The sequence below is a fragment of the Pseudonaja textilis genome, chromosome 1 (assembly GCF_049901715.1).
Source record: "Pseudonaja textilis isolate UNSWEBS1 chromosome 1, rPseTex1.2, whole genome shotgun sequence".
Classification (NCBI taxonomy): domain Eukaryota; kingdom Metazoa; phylum Chordata; class Lepidosauria; order Squamata; family Elapidae; genus Pseudonaja; species Pseudonaja textilis.
In genome coordinates, this window is record NC_141990.1 from 184,311,191 (window position 1) to 184,335,089 (window position 23,899).

General features: G+C 40.9%; 1 protein-coding gene across 2 annotated transcripts in view; it reads left to right on the forward strand.

Annotated features, from left to right (window-relative positions):
* Positions 1 to 23,899, forward strand: part of PDE11A (phosphodiesterase 11A) — a 185,239-nt gene that overhangs the window by 84,596 nt on the left and 76,744 nt on the right. For both annotated transcript variants that reach the window (XM_087918209.1, XM_087918156.1), the window contains exons 3-6: positions 6,322 to 6,411; positions 10,082 to 10,222; positions 15,064 to 15,128; positions 23,603 to 23,741. In XM_087918209.1, coding sequence (XP_087774335.1) covers positions 6,322 to 6,411; positions 10,082 to 10,222; positions 15,064 to 15,128; positions 23,603 to 23,741 — 435 coding nt within the window. The remainder of the gene's footprint in view (positions 1 to 6,321; positions 6,412 to 10,081; positions 10,223 to 15,063; positions 15,129 to 23,602; positions 23,742 to 23,899) is intronic.

Below are 23,899 nucleotides of genomic sequence, written 5' to 3' on the forward strand. Positions count from 1 at the left end.
CCCCGCCCCCCACCCAAAAAATCCTGTTTGCGCTCCCTTTTTTCTTGTTCAGTGCTTATGTGATTGAAAGTTTCAGTCTTTCCTATCATACATTAAAGACACCCACATACAAATCCTGGAGAAGCAATAACTTAAAAGCACATAAAAAGAAGCTAAGAACGATTTATGTTCTTAAACTCCAGCAGCATTAGTAGCAGATTTAAAAATAGAACTTGGAAAAATATTCATTACAAGACTCGGTTTAAAAAGACTTTAAAAGTGATCTAGTGGTTATGTTTCAAAATCACGGGGAATAAAAGTTGTGCCAGAAAATGTTTAAGTAGTACAGCCATGCATCAGTTTAGATAGTAAAATATTGGACCTTGATGCAACATATTTCACCAGTATGGACCAAATTTTCACTTCAGTTTCTGTCACTTTGAGATTAGCGCACACACATAAAAATCTCTCTGATGCCTGGAGCTCTCTGATTCAGCACCCCATCCTCAGTAACAGAAACACAGTTCTTTTAATCTGTCCATTCATAGATAAAAAAAGGTATCTTGTATTTGTCTATGGAGATTCTCAGCCACCTAGATCATGGTTGTAGAAGCTGAAGAAGCTTCTTGGATGAGAAGCAAAACATCTTCAAAGAAAAAAACAGAAAGTCCAGTCGCATCTTGTATTTGTTGATCAGCTTTCTCTTCTTCCCCTTAACAGTAGTATGGTCTCCTTCCATACTACTGTAAAACATTTCAGAATGCCTTGAGGGAAACCTATAAGCAAACCAATATTGTAAACTGCTTGCAGATTTTTATACCTAAGGCATCCCAGAGAATTACTGAGGGTTTCTTAAACATACTGATTCAAACCTGGCATCCTTGCAAAATGACTCTTTAGATCAGGGATATCACATTGTCATGTGACATATTGCGACTTCCCCTTCACTAAACCAGGCATAGATATGGCCAGCATATGATGCACCTGGCCCGCAGGCTGCGAGTTTGACACTCCTGCTTTAGGTGGTTCTGCCTTAGGGTTTACGATCTCTGCATTCCTTCAACTGTCTCTTAAGGTTCTCCTGAATATCTTCCTGTACCTTAAAATCTCTGGCAGGAGAGATTGAATTAAGATAGATATTTGAATGAAGAACACAAGCTGGCATAACACAGCAGCTAAGATGATATGAATCAAGATTTCTGATGAAATAGACATAAAAAAGATTAATATGTTGCTCCTTATTTAGGACTAGTGGACTTGTGTTTAAGATTCAAAACTGCAAGTTAAACGATCATCTTGGTGGCTTGAGAACCAAAATAGGGATCAATCTATCTCCCTAAAGAAATATGTTTGTTGTATGTTGATTTGATCAGAGGTCTTGATTATGAACATTGCCAGTAACACACGGCATAGATGCCCTGTCTTACTGAATACAGTAATTCGGTTTGGTTGAATGTTCACATCTAACCACATTGCAATTGATTTCCAGGCTCTGGATTCTGGTTTTAGGTGATTAGTGGAAGTGTATTATTGTATATTTATTTTAGGAAGATATTATATAATGGAGCGGGCATGAAGATGCAAGTTTGGACAAGTATAAATTAGTTATAGAGATAATATATTTATGAAAGAAAATTAGCTTTCTGCTTGCATTCTTCCGAAACCTTTTCTTGCTTTGTAGCAAACACTGCAGAAAAGACAATTGATGAATGTATAAAAAAGAAGGGCAGATTGCTCTTTCAAGTTTCTTCTGATTCCAGGCTTGGATTTGACAAATATTTGAAAGGGATGGAGCATTACATTCTTTGAATGTAGTATTGTTTACTGATAAGGTTAAGGATAGACTTAATATTCCTTTTTTCCTTAAAAATATTCCTAAATCCCTCAAAAATTAAATAGAAGAGGACGCAATAATTATAGCTCCTAACAATATATGGGCTGTCACTGGTACAAATAGAAAATCCTTAGGAAATGTGCTTCAGCATGAGATACATATTTTACAGTATGTGAATCTTTTATAAAATTAGGAATGCCCATTATTCAAAACTCTCTTCATTGTCAATATCATTGTGTAGTCTCTGAAATGGTAAATTAGAACAGCTTTATGGTAGTTTTAGAAAGTCACACACTACTAATTTTAGATAAATCAAATTCTCACTAAACATCTATTCTTCAATATGCAAATAGACTTTTTGTATCCCTAGAATTTCTCTTATATGAGAAGCTAAACTTCTAGGATTCCTATATTCGTTTCTGAATTGTACTTGCATACACTAATTCTTTCCTGAATTATTTTTAGGAAATTATATAAAGTAAACTATTTGAAGTTACTTAGCAAATTCCTCCTCCAGTCATGTTAGCTCAGGAATTCTGGGAGTTGAAGCCCACAAGTCTTAAACTTGCCAAGTTTGAAGACCCTTGTTTTAGATGAAGAACAGAATTATTATTGAATTACTTTTTAGGTTTGTTTGAGGCTTATAAATGAAGGATAGCAAATAACTAACCTTTACAACACATTAGAGAGCTATTCTTTCATCAGTCACAAAATTTGAAGCCATTCTTTTCTTGGGAAAGTAGAGTCAAATCTCCTTCAAGTCAAGCTCTACTTTTGGTGACTTCAGTATGTCCACTGTATCCAAGTAGTTTTCTTTTAAAGAAAAATAGAAATGATTTGCCATCTCTTTTTTCATCATCGTTATTGTTAATATTTAGGTAGTTTCTCAATCTAGCATAAAGCATTAGTATTTGCTGGAGGTCTCCTGTCCAAGCATTAAGTAGACCCAGTACTGCTTAGTTTCTGAGCCCAGATAAAGTTGGCCAAGTTCTGGTGGTGCATTGGTTAAAGTTCAGTATTTCTCCCGATTGCCAGCAGTTCAATTCTGACGGGCTCAAGGTTCACTGAGCCTTCCATCCTTCTGAGGTAAGGACCCAGATTCAAGTGAACTTCTAGGACCTTCTGTATAATCCACAAAACATCTTAGGGAACTTTCAAAAAATCTTTTCCTAATATTTCCTAAACATTTTTAAATTTAATTTTAAGTATTATTCCTTTTCTTTAGAATAGAACATCTTCAGTATGCATCTTGTTTTTTTGCTGAGCAAGTTCTATTTTGTTCTGCTTTGCTGATGTTTATTAAACAAAAATTCCACTCTGATCTGGTTTGCACTCAGAATGAGGTTTTCTTTTAATTTTTTTTTAAAGTCAATTTGTGGGAAAGCTGGCCAATAGGCCTTTTTTTGGATTGGTTACTTTCTGAGGTGTTGTTTTGGAGCACAGTGGGCCAGTATCTTATTTAAAGAAGGTATAATGGTCACATAGCCAGATATTTAAAGTGGATTCAGCCTTTTGGAGTCTTTCCCATGGACTTGGTGGTACAGGCAGATATTGTTTAAGGTATTGTTGCAGGGTATAAGCTTTTCCAGATAAAGCTGCCTTTTGCAACTGACTGATGGTGATTTTGTCAATGCTAATTATGTTCAAGTGGTGCTCAAACTGTTTTAGGGCTGCACCTAATGCGCCTATGGCAGCTGGTACTATTTTTGCCTATTTGCAACAATCAAGTCTATTTGCAGGTCTTTGTATTTTGTAGACCTCGATTTTCTCTAGTTTTTTTTTTCTCTTTTATTCTGCTATATCCAAATATTTATTGCAAATTTTTTTGTCTTTCTTATCAACAGTAGTTAAAAATCTAGCATGTTATATGGCAGGTACTCTGCTCTCTGTTTGAATTCTAAAGTCCCAGAACCCATTGACTTTTTCATTCTTCATTAGCTTGTGATTCTACCAGTTGCTGCTTGTTGTACATGGTATTTCTTGCTTGCAGGCAAGTGTTATTTATTGCAAATATTTCGATGTGCCTTTGTTGCTACTTTGTGATTCTGTTGTCTGCAATCAGTCTGTGCAACCTTCTTGCAGCAGCTAACTAGGTGTTCCTTCAGCTTCTCTGCAGAGATAGGATTTGCTGTCTTTTGCTGTCCTCTCAATCCTGGCTTTATATGCATTTGTTTTTAAGCCGTAAACTTTATAGCCAGAATTAGCCCTTCTTTCTCCTTCTTCAAGTTTCTTCTTTTTAGCCATTGCCAGGTCTTGCTGTCATTTTCTTCGCCTATTGGTTCCCCCCTCTTTTTTTTTTAATGTACTGGCCATATATTATTTTGCCTTCCCGTGCCTCTTTTCTATTCTTCATTTGGTCTTTCTTATAAGCCAGTTTGATCTCTTAAACCTTGCTGTGTACTAGCTTCAGTGCATCATTGTCCTTCAGGTTTTCTTCCAGTGCCATTTTTTCTTCTTCATCTATCTGGTGTACTTACAAAATTGCATTCCCACTTATTCTTGGTAAGTAGACTCTGTCAATGTCACTGCATTGGATGAAGGACATGGTTCACTGTGATTATTTTTCTGGTCTTCCTACCAGAGCTGCTAGTTCAGTTTGAGCCCAGTCCACTATGCCAGCTGTATATATAATTCCTGGAATTGCTCAAATGTTAATTGCCTTGATGGAATTTCCTGCACTGAGATTGCACTTTAAGATCTTCTTCGCTCTAATGATATATTCGGTACTAACTTTTTTCTTGACTTCAGTGACCCCAATGTTGTCATCCTGAAGGATTTGTTTAACTTCACTTTTTATTAAATTTGTTTATTGATATTTATTGATCAGGTGTTCTTTGATCTCCTTTTTCTTCAGATTCTTTTTTTAATCTGTTCTAGCTTACTTGATCCAATCTTAGCAAGCTGATCTTATTTTCTAACCTGATTTTCTACTTTAGTGATGCACTGTTCGACTTTTTTCCTTGTTTGTTGATTTTGCATCCAAGATCTCCAGTTATAACTGCAGCAGTGCTCTATATCGGTTAGTTTTCTTATTGCAGTAAATTGATGCTTGTATTTGATATTACAATATTGACATCTTTTAATACTACTGTATTTGGGGTTTTCTTTCTTTGTAACCAGCTTCAGTCCAGGTAACCATATTCTGTTGATTTTGTGCTGCTCTAGAAGCTCAGTTTTTCATCATTTTAAGTTCTTCTGTTTTTTTTTTTCAATTGGAGAACTTCGTTCTTTCTGAGAAGGTAAAGGAGAGGATGCCTGGTTTGGGAATGAGAACAGTTCACTAATGATGCTAGTGATCTTCCTTTACTACCAATACCCCCCTTAATTGTTTTTACTCTCTAAGCTACTTCTTGCAAGGCTTCAATTTCTTTGTCCTGGGTAGACCGTTGATGATGATGTTAATCTGTTCTGTTACTTCAGAAACTGAATGTTGTTCTTTCGAGAACTGGTGCATCCTTTTCAGATGTCGTTTTCTCATTGGACTTGATTTATAATAGTAAATAATTATTTATTTGTTTGCAGTTTTTGTATATTTGTGGTAAGCAACTTTTTTCCAGTAATTCTACAGCTCCTTGCCCTGGTTGCTCAGTTAACAGTCCTGAGTCCTATAATCCATTTGTGACCAGATATCTAGAAACTCCTACACTTAGCATGGTCATTGTTGATCCAGGCAATGACTCGGCTGGTATACATTTCAGTCATTATGTCTCACCATATTGTTTATGAGATAGACATTCTTTGTCTGGCTCTTCCGAGGAGACCTCTCCATGATGATTGAACCTCTGGCATAGTTCTCATCTTTCTCAAAGCAGGCAACCCTATAACCTCATTAAGGTAGTGCCTTGGGGATTTTTGTCATTATCATAATAGTTTAACTTGCCTTTTTATTACAATATATACCCCAAGGAAGAAATTGTACTTGTATTTCTTCCTCCTATTTCCCCATCAACAATAATCCTCTGAGGTTAATTGGGTGAGAGAGAGAGAGTGATTGGCTAAAGTCACCTAGTCATTTGTTTTTAATTCTAAGGTGGGGTAGAGCTCACTATCTATCTCCTGGTTTTTAGACCAGCACCTCAACCATTACACAAACTGGCTTTTTTGCCAGGGTTTTTCCCCCCTATTGTTTAGGATCTGGGAGGCACAGTTCTGAGTCTAGCCTAAGATTATGCCTTTTAGTAGGAAGATTCTTACCATGACAATCTTGTTCTGGGGAATCATTGTCATAATTAAGAAACATCCCTTAGAAAATATCTGAGGAGTTGAATTGCAGCCTTACAAAATTGGGTACAGAAAGAGCTGGGCCTGATTTTCCATCCAGTGGGAGTTGGGGGTTGTGTCTTCTTATCCAGGAACTCTAATTTTCACTCTGCAGAGAACTGTATAAGTAAGTTTGATGTCAGACTCTGGGCTGATATTCTGATATTTCTTTTATGAAAATGAGATTGCTGATACACGTGTAATTTCACAAAGAACATTTGATGACCTTGTCTTTCTCTGTGTGCTAGGTAATGGAAATGTACCTTCCCTTCTGTGGTATTGCCATATCCAATGCTCAATTGTTTGCTGCTTCCAGGAAGGAGTACGATAGAAGCAGAGTAAGTCCCAATAACAACAAGAATAACTATCATTAATATTATTTCATATGGCATCTGTTTTACCATGTGATAAAAGAACAAGTTATGATTTGCATAACTGTTTGCACAGTTACTGTATTCTATAGTTTCAGCAAAATGAACATAATTGATATTATTCTTAATTTGAGGTTATATTTTAATATTGCCATATTTATTTTTATCCAGTGAAGCGGTTTGTGCAGTTCTTTAAATTTATTTGGGAAAAACGTGCTTTGAAACATACAGGAGCACAAATGTAGCACTCTGTTCAGCTTATTAAAGCAGCCACATTATTTTTCAAGACTGTCTGGTTGCCGCAGAGAGATATCTGCTACAGCTGCATGATCCTGAGAATAGATCTGGCTGCAGCGGTAATGAGTTAGCATCTTTGTACACCTTTCCCTGGGAATAAGCTACACTGAATTGTGGAATTTGCTTGTTTATAAATATGAAGAAGTCATATTTAGAAGAAGAATATTGTTTCCTATTTTCTCATTCTTCTATCTCCTTACACCCAAATGATGTATCTTTTTTATATTTTTATTTGCTAGTATTTACAGAAATTCATTTCTACATCCACTGTGCCACCACATTTAAACTAAATAACAACCAATAAAACTTTATCAATATTTTACAGTGCATAACCTAAGATACTCTGTTTAGAGATGTCTCCCCTGCTCTTTAGAAATTGACTGTAGCAGAAATACAATTTCTGGTCTTATTTTTTTGACATTTCAGCTTGCTTGATTTCCCCTGTCTCTTTGCCAGATGGATAATATTGGGGAGCACAGTGGGACGCAGGGAGAATAAGGGGGGGAGCCTTCTAAGCAGAGGTGGTATTCAGCAGGTTCTGACCAGTTCTGGAGAACCGGTAGCAGAAATTTTGAGTGGTTTGGAGAACTGGCAGATACCACCTCTGACTGGGGATTTTACAGTATCCTTCCCCTGCCACGCCCACCAAGCCACGCCCACAGAACCGGTAGTTAAAAAAAATTGAACCCCACCACTGCTTCTGAGGTAATATTCCTCATCCATTGGCTTTGCTGTGCCTCATTCCTGAAATTTATGTGGATTCAGTCATAGTCATGTTCATTTTGTTTAATTTGTCATTTTTTTTCTCCACTGCTATTTGCTGCTTCTATTTTTATTTCCAAAAAGTAAAAAAAGTAAAGGAAAAGAATTCCACAATAGTAATGTTAGACGCATTACCCCAACTGTGCTAATATGTGCCCTATCTTTAGGACTGGTGCTATGCAAACCCAATTCTTATTTTCTTTAATAGCTCAATACATCTTGGAAGCCTGATTTCCTTTTGGAATACTAACATAACAAGCTTTCATTAGTTTGTGAAAATAATTCATACCACAATTCCAATAATGTGGAAACATAACAAATAAATAAATAGCTTTAAAAAAATCCTAAATTTAAAGGAGAGGTTTCTTCTGCTCTTTTTTTTTTCACTTTACCAAACTTGGATCCCTGTGGATAATTTCTGCAAGGATACCACAATGCAGGAATATTATGAAAGAAGAAAGCCTTGATTATTAGTGCTTATTTATGCAGCTTTTATGTACAAATTATTTTTACCCCCATTTTGGGGAGACTTCCTCACTCAAATTATTACTGAAATTCAAATCAACCATTGCTAATTAGTTTCGTTTCTGAGGTTAGTATGTGCTTCCCTCCCCATACCCATTCCAAATAATAAGGCTAATTGTTATAGTACCATACGATCATATTATGGATTGGGATTATCAATTAGAATTCTATCACTTTGTCCATGCTCATTTCTGGAAATCAGGTGGCATATAAATTAAACAATAAAAATATATATAAATGTTGAATTACCCTTGCCTTGAAGCAATGTTTTCTTTTGTCTTAGGGGCCTTTCCAACTTTTACAAATTATGGAGGACCCCAGAAAAGCTCTTGTTTGTAAGGGTTACATTTTTGCCATATTTACTGTATTAAATATCTCATGATTGTTTACTGGAATTTAAAGATGGTATTATTTTTTTAACATCAGGTAGCAAATAATTGATTTTGATTTTATTTTGCTTAGAGGGTGACCCCACCTCTGGGTCCTAGTACCACACTTTAAGAAACACTGCCCTAGAGAAGTAAGAGAACTAGGTCTTATTCTGTGGAAACACCTTTTGAAATAATAGTTATGTTGATATATCAGCTAACCTATATTTTTGTGAAGTAGAGTGACTGAACCTAAACTGACTGCTGAGAATAACATTTTGCCTATTTATGCAGTGGACTTTAAAACACAAGAGCTTATAAATTTCCAAGCATTAAAATTCAATTTTTAAATATCTAGTTTATGCTCCGAATACCTCGAGTTTAATTTATTTCTTTTCCAACCTAAAAGCTGCCCTGTGAGATGACAAAATCATAACTAAGTGAACATGGTAGAAAGTTATCCTTATATTGACTTTTTGTCTGTGCATTAGGAAGACTTGAGGAAGGATAGAAATTTTCCTTGGAGGTACAATTTTGAGAATTATATATCTCTTATAATAATGTAATAACAACTTTTTAAAAAGGAGCATCCAGAAACTGCCCTTGCCTGTCCATTTGGGTGACATGTCTCACTCATCCTTTTTTCCCTCCAGATGTATTAAGTGCAGAGCATGAATCCTAAAAGTTGATCCATCTGCCCAGTCACTTGCGTTTGTATTAGTTCACCATTTTTTCCCTTTCATATTGTAGTCGGCAGTTCTGGGCCCAATCCTATCCTTGAAAGGAGAACAAAACAGGACTAGAAAATTTTCTTCTAGCCATTCCTAGCGGTTTTAGCATCTTTGTGTAAAAAATCTCTGCTGTTCTTCAGCTGGTGATTGCCCACCTCTGCCTTAATTAGTGCAGTATGAATAAGAGCAGAAATTGGCATCAGTACACTGTTCTGTATTCACACTGGGTGTTGTGTCATGTTTGCATACTCCTTGTTTTCTACAGCACTCATAACTGAAATAAATCCCATGTAAAATGCATGGTATTGGGTTGCCTGAAATCTATTCAGCTTCACTACCATAATTATCAAGGCTACAATTCCGTATGAGAAAAGATTCTTTTTTCTTTTCCACATAATTACATTGAAACATTCAGAAAAACTATTCTGGGCTTTTTTCTTATTCTTTACTAATACTTTTCAAGATCACTTAATATCTAGTTTATTTCAAAAATTTGGTAGACTGCCACTGAGAATTAATCTGTTATGTTATAATTTGCCTTGTGAAGCACATAAATTAGATACTACAATCTGAAGCAAAGTAGCTGTGAGATTAATTAACGCTTTGTATCTCTACTTTCAAATTGCAATGAAAGAAAAAATAATGATCTCATGTTCAGCACAAGGTCACACAGGTTACAGAAAGCTAATATTCCCTGACTAGGACATTCCCTAGTCAGAAATAGTTTAAAAAATAATTGAAATATATTCAGGTCTCTTACAGGGGAACTAAACTGAGAACATTCCATATAGAGATGCCCTGGTACCTATGCATCTAAGTTTAATTTCAAAGTATCCAGTATCCCAGAGTGTTGGTAACTGGTTCTTTTTACAGCTCTTTTTTGAAATATCACACAATTATTTATTCATTACTTTTGGAAACCAATTGTGATTGATTTCCATCCCATGTATGAAGGCCTTGCTGGAGGTGGTTAATGATCTCTTTGAAGAACAGACAGACTTGGAGAAAATTGTGAAAAAAATTATGCATCGAGCCCAGAATCTACTCAAGTGTGAGCGTTGCCTGGTATTGCTTCTTGATGACATTGAATCACCAGTAAGTAATACTTCACATTTTGAAAAGTATATTTTATGTAAGTGTCATGATGTTTGTATTTATTCAGCATGTATTTAAATTTTGTTTAAAATTTGTACAGTACTAAGTTTTTGGTTGACTAAGTTGAAACCGATAGCTAGTAAGGTGGAATAATCGTGAACAATTGGATACTGAAAATACTGGTTTTGTTGAGAGAAAAGCTTGAGTGGAATGGGAGTGTAGATTCTTGTGCGCAGCTGTTCTTTATGAAGTAACATTCCCATTTCAGAGGAAAAAGGGAGATGGATTATTAAGAGCCACGGAGACTGACTCTGAGGAAGAGGAGGAACAGCCAACAGGGAGTGGAAGTGTGGCTCCAGGGGTGGTGGAGGAGGCTAGGGAAGGGCAGAGGCTGGCTGAATGATCAGAAGAGGATCCAGGCCCATCCCCTCTCCATCCTAGGGCATGCAGGGAGGAGAGGATCAGGGAAAAACGTGGTCTACTCGGGAGGAGAGGGCCACGATCCTCCTCATGGGTTGCAGCTGTGAGCTCTGTATAAGAGTTTGAAACTGCGTGTTCACAGATGCTGGAGTCAAATTAGTGCTTTCTTTGGAGGAGGTTTATCTTTGTTGGCGGTCTTCCCATGGACTCTCCCCAGTTATCTTCCTGGAATGTATGATTAATTATCTTGGTTTGCCTTGGAACTCTCGTCAATGTGGTTTGCTTTTGGTTTCCTTTTGCTTCATTATCTACTTTTTGAATTTAAACTGTGACTAATAAAACAGCAAAGTTAAGTTGAAGGCATTACAATACCTTGTTTCATGTTTTAGTTTTTGTGTTTTTTTGAGACACTATGGGTCATCACATACAGTGGCGCAGAGGTTAGAATGCAGTACTGCAGGCTACTTCTGTTGACTGCAAGCTGCTTGCAGTTTGGCAGTTTGAATATCATCAGGTTCAAGGTTGACTCAGCCTTCCATCCTTCCGAGTTTGGTAAAATGAGGACCCAGATTGTGGGGGAAATATGCTGACTCTGTAAATGCTTACAGAGGGCTGTAAAGCACTGTGAAACAGTATATAAGTCTAAGTGCTATTGCTATTAAGAAATATGAAATATAAATAAATTCAGCAGAAGTAGAAATGGAATGAAACAGTGCTCATTTTCTATTATACAGTCTAGGTTGTGGGAGTGATTTCATTTAACCCACCAGTAATCATTTTTCTTCCCTCCGCTCACCTTTAAAACTGGAAAGGTGCTAAATTCAACAAAGGAATGAATGGACATTTCTTGCCCTTCTGCAGTGTTAGGGGGAAAAAATAGCTTCTGATTAGAATTAGAATACTTTATTGGCCGAGGGTGATTGGACACACAAGGAATTTGTCTTGGTGTAAATACTCTCAGTATACATAAAGAAAAGATACATTTGTTAAGAATCAAGAATCATAATGTACAACACTTAATGATAGTCGTAGGGTACAATCAATAATCAAATCATACTAGGAAACAGTCAATATAAATCGTAAGGATACACTGATCATACACTTGGTGGTGTCACTGTTCCAACTAACCAACTCCAAACCAATAAACTCCAAGATGAGCATTTCCTCAAAGTCCATTTTATTGGAGTTGTCATATTGGCACATCTGGGAAAACCCAAATCTGAGAGTTCTGGGTTTTCCCTTCCCAAAAGAAAATCAAAGTTCCATCCCCTGTACTCATCAGTCCATCACATGGACTAATCAGTTGTCACCCCAACTGGAGACATTCCTCTAGACATTCCAGGTGCAGGATGACACGCAGGTGGTGACCACAGACCACTTTTCAGTTCCTATGCTTTCTGGCTGCTGGTTTGATCACTTTTGAATGCTGGTGGTGCTTTCACTCTAGTGGTAGCATGAGACGGAGTCTACAACCCACACAAGTGGCTCAGGTAGTGCAGCTCATCCAGGATGGCACATCAATGCAAGCTGTGGCCAGAAGGTTTGCTGTGTCTGTCAGCGTAGTGTCCAGAGCATGGAGGTGCTTCCTGGAGACAGGCCAGTACATCAGGAGACATGGAGGAGGCCGTAGGAATGCAGCAAGCCAGCATCAGGACCACTATCTCTGCCTTTGTGCAAGGAGGGACAGGAGGAGCACTGTCAGAGCCCTGCAAAATGACCTCCAGCGGGCTACAAACGTGCATGTGGCTGCTCAAACGGTCAGAAACAGACTCCATGAGGGTGGTATGAGGGCTCGACGTCCACAGGTGGGGGCTGTACTTACAGCCCAACACTGTGCAAGACGTTTGGCATTTGCCAGAGAACACCAAGATTAGAAAATTCACCACTGGTGCCCTGTGCTCTTCCCAGATGAAAGCAGGTTCACACTGAGCACATGTGACAGACATGACAGGGTCTGGAGACGCCATGGAGAACGTTCTGCTGCCTGCAACATCCTCCAGGATGACCAGTTTGGCAGTGGGTCAGTAATGGTGTGGGGTGGCATTTCTTTAGGGGGCCGCGCAGCCCTCCATGTGCTCACCAGAAGTAGCCTGACTACCATTAGGTACCAAGATGAGATCCTCAGACCCCATATGCTGGTGCGGTTGGCCCTGGGTTCCTCCTAATGCACGACAATGCTAGACCTCATGTGGCTGGAGTGTGTCAGCAGTTCCTGCAAGACGAAGGCATTGATGCTATGGACTGGCCAGCCCATTCCCCAGACCTAAATCCAATTGAGCACATCTGGGACATCATGTCTCACTCCATCCACCAATGCCACGTTGCACCACAGACTGTTCAGGAGCTGGGAGATGCTTTAGTCCAGGTGTGGGAGGAGATCCTTCAGGAGACCATCCGCCACCTCATCAGGAGCATGCCCAGGCATTGTAGAGAGGTCATACAGGCACGTGGAGGCCACACACGCTACTGAGCCTCATTTTGATGTGTTTTAAGGACATTACATCAAAGTTGGATCAGCCTGTAATGTTTTTTTCCACTTTCATTTTGAGTGTAACTCCAAATCCAGACCTCCATGGGTTGCTAAATTTGATTTCCATTGATAATTTTTGTGTGATTTTGTTGTCAGCACGTTCAACTATGTAATGAACAAAGTATTTAATGAGAATATTTCATTCATTCAGATCTAGGATGTCTTATTTTTGTGTTCCCTTTATTTTTTTGAGCAGTGTATAATCCACTGAAATTAATGGACAACCTTTGTTTACTGAGCTTTGGGAAAGGATCATAATTAGAATGACCACACACTCTGTATTACAAAGGATATTCCTTTCTTTCAGAAAGCTGTCCTTTAGATTTTTGTTGTTTTGCTCTTGGGTTTTCCTTTGTTACAATTTTGTTTTGATCCTCATGAACCTCTTTCAGGTTTTCTCCTTTTTCAGGTTGCTCCTTTATTTTTTCCAGAAAATGTGGTCAATGTAGTCATACTTCAATGTCAGGATGTACATAACATTGCAAATTACAATTCCTGGCTTATCAGAACAATTTTCTGATTGGCACCTTAAAAGCTACTTTAGATTAGTTTAAACAATATTGAATTTGATACACTGATAATCTAACATTCAGACTCCAGTTTATTTATATATTTGATTCACACTACACTAAACAATATAAAAACAATTTAATAGAAACCAGGAAAGAAGACTAAAACAACAAACCCCTAAACATCCCACCAGTAACTAACATCCTGCAAATGGTACACCAACCACTTTAGCCCAAGGCCTGGGAGAAAAGTCAGGCCTTTATAGGCCTTTGGAAAGCCAACAGGGTGGGAGATATTCAGATCTGAGGAAATTTCACTCTACAAATGAAGGCAAATATACGTGTCCCAGGATAATGTTGTAGTATCCAATCTGGATTGGTGTACATATTCTGGTGAGAGAGAAGTTCCCCAAAGTTGAGTTTCAGCATGAGGCTGAAAGCTCAGAAAACTAAACCTCTGGTCCGGTGCCCAACCCAGATTTGATCCTACATTTCCAGGTGACAGGCATTGTGACAGAGAAACTGTGTTTCTTGGGTCCTGATAGGTGAACTTGTTTAATTGAAAGAACCTGAAATGCATCAATATTGTCAGTTCAAATTGGCCATGCAGATACCATGGGATATAGGTAGCCCCTCTCATAAATAGATCCTATGCAGTGTAAGGCTTTATAGATCATACACTTTGATTGTACCCAGAAGCAAACTGGCAACCAATCCAGCTTGCAAAGGAAGGGTATCACATGGATATATTGAGACATGCCCATAACTGTGCTTCCTTAGCTATTTAAAGTTTCTGCATGGTCTTCAAGGCAGCCCCATGTAGCCCTAATGTTCACTCAGTACTTCAAACTATAAAATATTTCACTGTTCACTGTTGGAGGTCTTCAAATAACAAGAAACATTACTTAAAAACAACTTGATGATCCTGAAACCATATTTTGGAATAATTATTCTATTCCTATTCTTTTTTCTACTTCTGTTCCTTTTTCTATTCTGTTCTGTTCTATTCTATTCTATTCATTACATGTTTATCCCACCTTTATTACTTTATAAGTAAATCAAGGTGGCAGATATAAATAATACTGCTGAGGAGGGCTGGGCTGAGAGAGTGACAGACTCAAAGTCACTCACCTGGCTTTCTTGCCAAAGGCAGGATTAGACTCACAGTCTCCTATTTTCTAGGCCACATTAGTAATAATTTCACAGTATATAAGGATTCAGTTAATTCTTTATTATGTAGATAGGATTAAAAGAATGTGCTTTATGTTTTGAGTATAAATAGGGCACAGTGTATTTATTTTTTAAAATGAGGTTATGTACTTTTCTAATGTTGTATAATAAATTTGCAATGTATGACATTTACACATGTTTTACCTTCACAGGAGGTAAAATTTACCAAGTCTTTTGAATTGATGTCTCCAAAGTGTGTTGCTGATACAGAAAATAGGTTAGATTTTATTCTTTTATAATTAATCTTCGTTTTAGGAATAAATCTAGATTATAGGACAAAATTCTGTTTGTGAAAAGCTCTTTCAAGTTCACCTTCATTCTAGAAATCCAATCCATTTTATTTAATTAAATATTTGCATAATTTTTCATTTGTTACACCCAGCTGTCATACTTTCCTTCACTTTTGTTCTACTCTTATAAAAGTATTATATATTTTTATGCCCTTAAGCTCAATATGTTGTAGAAGACAAAATATTATTCTTCCTCAAATGGTATAATTGGTTGCATTTCTGTTATGTGGGAAATAGTTGCAAAACTGTGACATGATTACATGGAATATTATTTTAGCATAATTAGCAGACTTAAAAGATTTGATTAAGTCTCCTTCTGTCAAGGGCATTCCATATGGACTTCATCCAATTTATTAATCCCTTCTATGTTACTTAGCTTCAACAAATTGAAGATGCTTTCACCATCTTGATAGGTTGATTGATGTGATTATTGAAGAGTTATACAATCTTCTTCCTTCCAGACAACTTTCGTACATTTTTGGGTTATTTCTATTTCATTTTTAGCAATGAAAATATTATTTAGCTGTGCAAACATTATCATGATAGTTTAAAACTTTGGGCTGTTTTTTCTGTTCTGCCACCCCACCTCTCCAGCTTAAATAGCGTAATACCTTAACGACAAGATGGGTCCTAATTAAATCACCTCTTTAAAAAATAAAGCCAGATTTTTAAAACTTAAAATACTTACGTGGCCATGTTTATATAAGGTCTCTGTATCTCATATGCAACATATTACAGGGACAGCAGTGGGAAGAAATAAAGGTACTATATAGCATAAGATAAAAGGTGCAGATCTTGAGGTTTATTAAAACTTGGGAAATTTTGACATTGTTGTAATATGAAGCTTGACTTATATAATTCTCAAGAACTTTCAGCATGTACATTTGGTTCTAATTTTTTATGTAGAAATAAAGGCCCAGAAATAAATTTGACATAGATACTGTTCTTGGAACACAAGCTGAGAACCATGGGCTGCTCTTCTCTGTAACATAAAAAACATTTTCTTGTCTGAAAAGTATGTTGAACCTAAAAAAATTGCCTTGATCATGTAATTTCCCCCCATAATCACCATTTTTTCCATAGAGCTGTTTCGGGTGTCCAGGTTGGGAGGAGCTCCAGTCTCGGCTCTCACAGGCTGAGCTTGAGATTGAGGAACGCCTCTCACCATCACGTGGTCCTCTGGGCGCTCCCCAGTTTTTTGCTCAGCCTCGTGGCAGTCAGGCTGTTTTTCCTTTTGCTCCTGGTCGTTCAGCACCTCAGTGTTTTTTTGATTCAATTTGGACTCTTCTATCAGCCAGCGCAGGAAATTGAGGTTTGAACTCCCTAGGGAGTCTTCTCTTTTAAGGGGAATTCGCTTACAACGTTTCTTCAGGGGAAAATCCAGCGCTTCGAGCGCTGCTCCCCCCCCTCCTTCGTTTGCCGCCTTTTCGCCCCACGCGAAGCCGCTTTGTTCCTTCCCTGCCTGGTCTTCTAATCGCCATTTCCCCCCCACGAACGCCCTCTAGCCCAGGGAAACGCTTCCCTGCCTCTCCCAAAGGTTTTTCTTTGTGGCCTCCGGGTCTCTCTGCCTCTGCCTGGGAGATAGCCGCCGCTGGGGTTGCCTTCGTTATCGCGGCCTCCATTTTGGGCTCCCTGTGGCGCCTGCCATCTTGGGTGTGCCCAGGAGCCGCCGCCATTTTGCGTGTGGCCGCATGGCCGTCCGCCATTGCCAGAGGCCCATAACAGGCCGCCTTTCCTTAATTTGATTTATAGGCAGATTCCGGACTGCCTATATCTCTGCCTGTTCTCGTTTTTCTTTATCAGGCTCTTTCGCTAACCAGGGTCAGTTGGCTCCGCAGCCCTTCCCCCAGCAGGCGAGGTAGCAGCTTTGCCATCCCCCTTCCCCGGTCCGTCCGGCAGGGGTAGCTGCCTGGCGTTTCAATTTCTGGCTAATTGGCTTCTGGGCTAGGCCCTGCTGTGCAACAACTTTCTATTTTAAATACAAAATTTTTTGATCAAAAGGGGGGTGCGAAACGTGCGCTGGGATCCCCGGCCTCTTCGTAGGCCGCATCCTGACGTGCCAACCGTCTCGCATTACTTTAAAGTTATTTTGTTGGTGGCCCCTTGGCCGCCTGCCACTGCTAGAGGCCTACCTGCAGGCTGCGTTGTTTTTAATTCCTGGGCAGATCCTCGGACTGCCCAAATCCTTGCTTGTACCTTGCAATCCTGCTTTGGTACTCCTCTAGATATAAGAGTCTACTGGCTCCACAGTCTCTCCCCAGCAAGGGAGGTAGCAGCTCTGCCATTCCCCTTCCCCGGTCCGCCCGGCAGGGGCAGCTTCTTGGCATTCATTTCTGGCTCATTGGCCTCTGGGCTAGGCCCTACTTCTCAACAACGTTGCAAAACATCTCTGTTGCCTTTGATCAAAGGGGGGTGCGAAACGAGCACTGGGATTCCCGGCCCCTGCTTAGGCCGTATCCAGACCCGCTAACCGCCTCGCATTAATCAAAAATTTTCCTCTTTTCTCCTCTCCAAATGGCAGACGACAACACATCTCGTGGCACTTCCCTGAAGGCCAAGGCTAAATCTCACCACCTGCGCAAACAGGCACAGGAAGCATCCAAAGCCTCCCAAAGGGATGCCCTTAGGCGACACAGGGCCCTTGAGAAGGAGATTGACAGACGCTCTAAAGAGTCAAGCTCTGTGCCTCTGGATCCTTCCACTCCCTCAACCTCCACCCATCTTCCTCTCCCCTCCTCCCCTGCTTCTGCCTCTTCCTCACAGCCTGGACAGGCCCCTGAGGCCACCTTACCCCCCACTGCTGTAGGACTGCGCCCGGAGGAGCCTCACCCACCCCCCACGGTGGAAATCCCCGAAAACCTGATACAATGGATGGAGCTGGCCATCCGGCAAGGGATAGCGCAAGAGATTCAGCAGCTGGCCGGTCTGGCCCCTCGGCCTGCGGCCCCCGAGGCTCAAGGATCAGCGGCTTCGCATGGTCAGGTAGCTCTCCACGGGGACTTGACCTTGCCCTTGGAGATGGAGGAGATGGAGGCCCCGGAACCCGGGGACCCTACCCTCTTTGGGGACGAGGAGGACCTCGAATTCGGGTCTATCATAGACAGTGAGCTCCTCTCGGGAGCAGGCCCCCTAGAAGGGGACATGTTGGAGGACGAGGGCCTCACTCCAGGCCAGCCCGCGTTTTTGGGGCTGTTTAAACCGCACCTATTTAGGTCCCTCCTGTTCAAGGCCAGGAATACCTCGGGCCTGAATCCCCCCCCCACCCAATCCAGCGGCATCGGGGGTTCCTCCCGACTCTATTTTCTCCCAGCCCATGGTGGAAACCGAGGTGATTCCTGTCCCACCCATATTTTCTGACATGGTCTCAAGGCAGCTAGCCTCCTCGGGGCCCCCTCCCCCTCCCAACACCCAGGACAAGCGGTTTTTCAATCTTGAACCGCAGTTCTCTACCTTGCTTGATCCCCCCCCTGTGGACGAGCCCATAGTAGGTCTGGCTTCCCGCTCAACTCCCAGCGAGTCACTCGAGGCTCTCCAGCCCGAGGACAAACGAGCTGAACTGGCCCTGCGCTGCGCTCACCTCTCTGACGCCTGGGCAGTCAGGGCTTCCACTGCCGCGTCCTTTTTCATTAGATCTTCCATCAAGTGGCTCCAGCAGCTCAAGCAGCATGTTCCCGCAGCTAATCTCAGAGCGCACCAGGACATCGCTAAGATCCTGGCCGCGGCCGAGTTCTCGGCAGACGCCACCTTCCAGGCTGCAAAATTCTCCACCAGGGCCATTTCGTCCCAGGTCACTGCCCGTCGCCTACTCTGGCTTCGCCACTGGCAAGCGGACGTAAAAAACAAGGCTAAGCTAGCATCAGCTCCCATCTCTGGGGGAAAGCTATTTGGACCGGTTCTCGACCCATTCCTGGCCGAGACCCGTAACAAACGCAAGTATCTCCCTTCTCTTTCTAGGAGGTCTGACTTCAGAGGTTCCTCTCCCTCTTCTCGCCAAGGTTCTTCCCGTTCCTCCTCCTTCCCCAGGTACTACCAATCCTCTCCCTACAGGCCTCCCGACCGATCGGAACCAGATAGGTCCAGAGGTACCTCTTCCAGGAAGCCCTCCCGGGGATCCGGGAGAGGTTTGTTCCGTCGTTCCCAATAATGCAGTCGCCCCCAGGTGGCTGCCCCCCTAAAAAAAAAAAAAAAAAAAGGTATAAAAACGAGAAGAAGGAGAGCAAGAAAGCCAATCCTCTTTAGGCTTCTCACCTAGTCAGTCTCTACTTTGATACCTAACCCCTGCAAAACCTTTCTCTCTCAGCCTTGTCCAAACCGTTGGGGAAGCCTAATCCTCATAACTGCATTACCTCTCTATACCAAGGCTCCCGGTAGGCCATATGGCACCCGGACGCAGGCTCCTAGCCTGGAGCACTCTTGCCCTCCTCATCTTGCCCCAGGGCAACTGGCCGGCAACACATCTACCCCCATCCCATGTTAGCTGGGGTTCCTCTCTGTGCTCCCGGTCTTCCACAGCCTCATAATCCAGGTACGCGGATCTCTCGCTCCGGTCCTCACTACAACCCTTATTCCCAGCCGAGGCGGCCCTCGGTCAGCTAGGCTCTTGAGCGAGGCCGACCGCCTCGCCGTTGGGCGGAACCGAACCTGGCCCCCACCAGGACAGGCCATAGTTCGGGAACACTCTACGTCTATGCAATTTGGCTCTCCAGGGCCACCCTGATCCTAGCAGAGGGGCCCCTTCCTCCTCTCCCGGGTCATGGAGGTAGTCCATTGCCGGGTCCCCTCAGCCCTTGGATTCTAGGGCCCCTCCATGCCTCCCCTCCATCACTCTGACCTAGAGTTCTCTCAGGGGGGTCCTCAACAAGGGTCTATCTCATAATACCCTAGGGCATCATATTGCTATCCTCGCAACGGTGGCTCTCCGGTCATCGAGGGTTCCTCCTCTCAACCCCGGCTAGGTCTTCCTCAGGGGAGCTTCCCATCCTTGCCCCCGCCCAGGCTCCTTTCAACCCGGGTCCCTAACAAGGTTCTGGCCGCTCTTACCTAGCCTCCCCCCGGAACCCACCAGGAGGTTCTCCCCCAGGGCCTCTCTCTCTTTCCGACCGGGTCTTCCTTGTGGCTTCTCATCCGCTGGAACTCGGACATGGCAGTCTTCTCTTAGTCAGGCTCTTGCGTCTCTCATCCTGAGTTCTACCAAGCCTAGGCCCTCTTCATGGGTACCATAGTCTACACCGCCAGAAGTGCGGTCTCCTTGCCCCACGGCCCCAGTGAGCCTCTATCGGCGTCACCTACAGGGCTACCATCTAGACAGCCCCATCTCCTTCATAGGCCTTCTCATTGAGGCATTCCAACCTCCGAGGGGTTCTCCTGTCGGGTGGGCCCTCCAGCGGGTCATCGGGGTTCCAGGAGAGGTTACATTCCAGACGGGAGCCCGCCCGCAGGACTAGCCAAGCTTTGGTATGTCCCAACCTGGACACTCGAAACAGCTCTATGGAAAAGGGGCGTTGGTTCTTACCTGATACGCTTCTTTTCGTAGAGCTGTAGAGAGTGTCCAGCCCCACCCATAGGCCGTCTGGTGGGAAACCTTGCTGTTCGACCGAGCAAACTAATGTTTTTTTCTGAGTAAGATGAGAACAGGGCCTTCCTTCTCGTCTTCGCAAAACTGGGGAGCGCCCAGAGGACCACGTGATGGTGAGAGGCGTTCCTCAATCTCAAGCTCAGCCTGTGAGAGCCGAGACTGGAGCTCCTCCCAACCTGGACACTCTCTACAGCTCTACGAAAAGAAGCGTATCAGGTAAGAACCAACGCCCCTTTCCATGTGGTTCTTTCTGTTTTTCTTAGTTTTTTTCTAACAGAGTTTCCAACTGAGTTTTAGCTAGACTTATTAGGGATTCTGATGTTTTCTGAATTTGGCTATTGTAATCGTTCTTGTAAAGTTTGTATAGGAAACATTTGTTATGTAGAGCAATCAATCATGAAAAAAAATAGTTGGAAAAAACCCCCAAATTTGGAGTCCTCTTTTACGGGATCCTGAAAATGGAACAACAGAACAGAATGTTTTGATTCTAGTTATTTTTTCCTTTGTTTAGAGATTGTGAAGGAACGAAGGAAGGTTTCAGGATAGGGAGAAAAGGTGCCTAGAGAAAACTGTAGTTGCATCTTTTATGTTATTTTTGAGACTGGGTTTTGTTTTCAGTAATATTTTATTCAAGTTTGGATTTCTGAGGACACAGTTTAGTTTATGAGCTGGAGTTTATGGATGCGACATTTAAAGGAACAACCAAATTCCATAAAGAAAGCATCTCAGATCCAGTAAGTCTGATTGGTAATTACGCTGGGTTTCATAGATGCTCAGTTTATAGTTGGATTTGCTCCTTCTGATCTGCCAGTCACATCTCTTACTGCTGTGAAATACAGCTGTATGATTGACTTCCATGAATTTCATTATCAGACAAGGCCTGAAAAACAGGCCTTGGCTCGCTCTTGCCTGTAAATGTTATACCTCTCTTCCATCCTACCTTTCAACTCAACATATGCTGCACTATTGTAAAAGTGTACTTAATCTTCACAAATCTCACTTCTGCATCATGATAAATATGGAGACAAATTCCTTTTATTGTTAAGTTCTAGAGTTACATTCGGTTTAAATAAAAATGAAGGATTATAAAAAGAATATTAGTTTTACTAGGAGGACAGAGGGGAAAAAAAGACCTTTCATTAATCAGTTCTGTGTTAATATTTTGTAATAAAACAATGAATAAACGACATGAGAATATGAAAGAAAAGTAAACTAACATTAGAATAAATGTATGCATGTTCCAACAACAATCTTTGCCTCTGCGGAACTACAAGATCAATACTGTTTTTCAATGAGATAAATAAAAAGGTGTTACCAAGACAGAGAATAATTTAAAGAAATCAAGAATAAGGGGGAGAAAAGACAAAGTAAACCTTTATTAGCTGGTTCCAAGAAATCAAATTATCAGGCTACAACATATCTGAGTCAGGACCAAGGACACCCCAAATGCCAATATATTTAGCTAAGGTAAATAATAGCAAAAAGAGAAAGAAAGGATTATAGAGAAGCAAAAACAAATTGCAAGTGCCTTCCCCCACCCAACAAAAGACAGATTGCTTTTGGAATGGACTGTTTCTTCCCTTGATGGTGACTAATCAACATTGCTGGGGAGATGCATTTACCAAATACAAATGTTTCATGTAAGTCATTCAAAGATTTATTTCTAGCCTTGTCTGGAAGAAATATGAGCTGCAAGATGGAATAATGGCAGGCAGAAAACAGAGGCCTGTGGACTCTACAAAATTATGCTTTTAAGAGCAATAAAAGCGCGCGCGAGAGATGAAAGGCATCTTAAAACATAACCAGCATTTAAGCATTTTACTTAATGCTTGCTTGAGATATATGACTGATTCGAGGGAATGAGTTATAGAAGCAGAATATTGTACCTGCTCTCTCACATAGCGGTGAACAAGGACATACATTCAATTTTGCAACTACAAAGATTATTGGATGAACGTGCACAAAAACAGCCAAGGGAAGTGATTGAAGCCTGGGAAACAACCCTTCCTCAGTCAACAGGAGTGCTGATTTACTACCAGTTTATCAAGGACTTGGGAAGCAAGGACTTGGCAGCACAAAGAAACAACAGCCAACGACTTAATAGCCAGCATCAACACACCAATCAACATCTAAAAAGCCACACACAGCAGGCATCATATAAATACAACACAGAACAGCCCAAGCACACACTCTGCTAGAGACAAGCTCTCTGAGGATGGTCTCCAGCATGAGTCCGAAAGCTCTGAAGATTAAACTTCTGGTCCCAGTGACTGACCTAGATTGGATCCTGCAACATTATCCTGGGACATGTATATTCGCCTTCATTCCTGTATTTGGAAATCCCGTAGTTGTTATTATTTGTTCACAGTAATATGAAATCATAACTGCTGGTTCTTTAGCTGGTGCTGGCCCTTATATGCATTGAGGTCTTTCCAAGACCTAGGTTGTTGTAATTATTATTATTTATTGATTAGCCAGTAGGCCATAATATAATAATAATAATAATAATAATAATAATAATAATAATAATAATAATAATAATAATAATAATAATGTGCTACAAAATAGAATAAAAGGCATAATTAAAGAAAAACGTAAATCATTTTTCTGTGTCTCTCTTACAGTTTTCCCCAGTTGTGTACAGATATAAATACCAAGAGCAAATAAATACAAGTTATTTGCTCTTTTTTTTGTTTTATCCAAATGTAATTAAGCTGCTCTGAAATTTTAAAGGTTACTCTGAAACAAGATGATGGTTTCTATATATTAAAGTGGATTCTGAACCAATAGTGACTACATTCTTTCTTCCCTTGCTCTTTTTAATAGTTTCAAAGACAATTTGGAGAAACCATCAGCATCTTATTCAGACTGGCTAGTAAATAATAGCATTGCTGAACTTGTAGCTTCTACTGGCCTTCCAGTGAACAATAGTGATGCTGATCAAGATCCTCGCTTTGATGCAGAAGTAAGACATTTTTTACTTATATAAGTATCCCATTCTATATTCTTTTGATACTCAACATTTTGGAGAGCTTTTTAATAGCTAATTATATTTATCAAATGTAATGATAGCTGAATGTACCTTTTATGATCTGATCACAGACCTGGAAGAAATTACAAGAC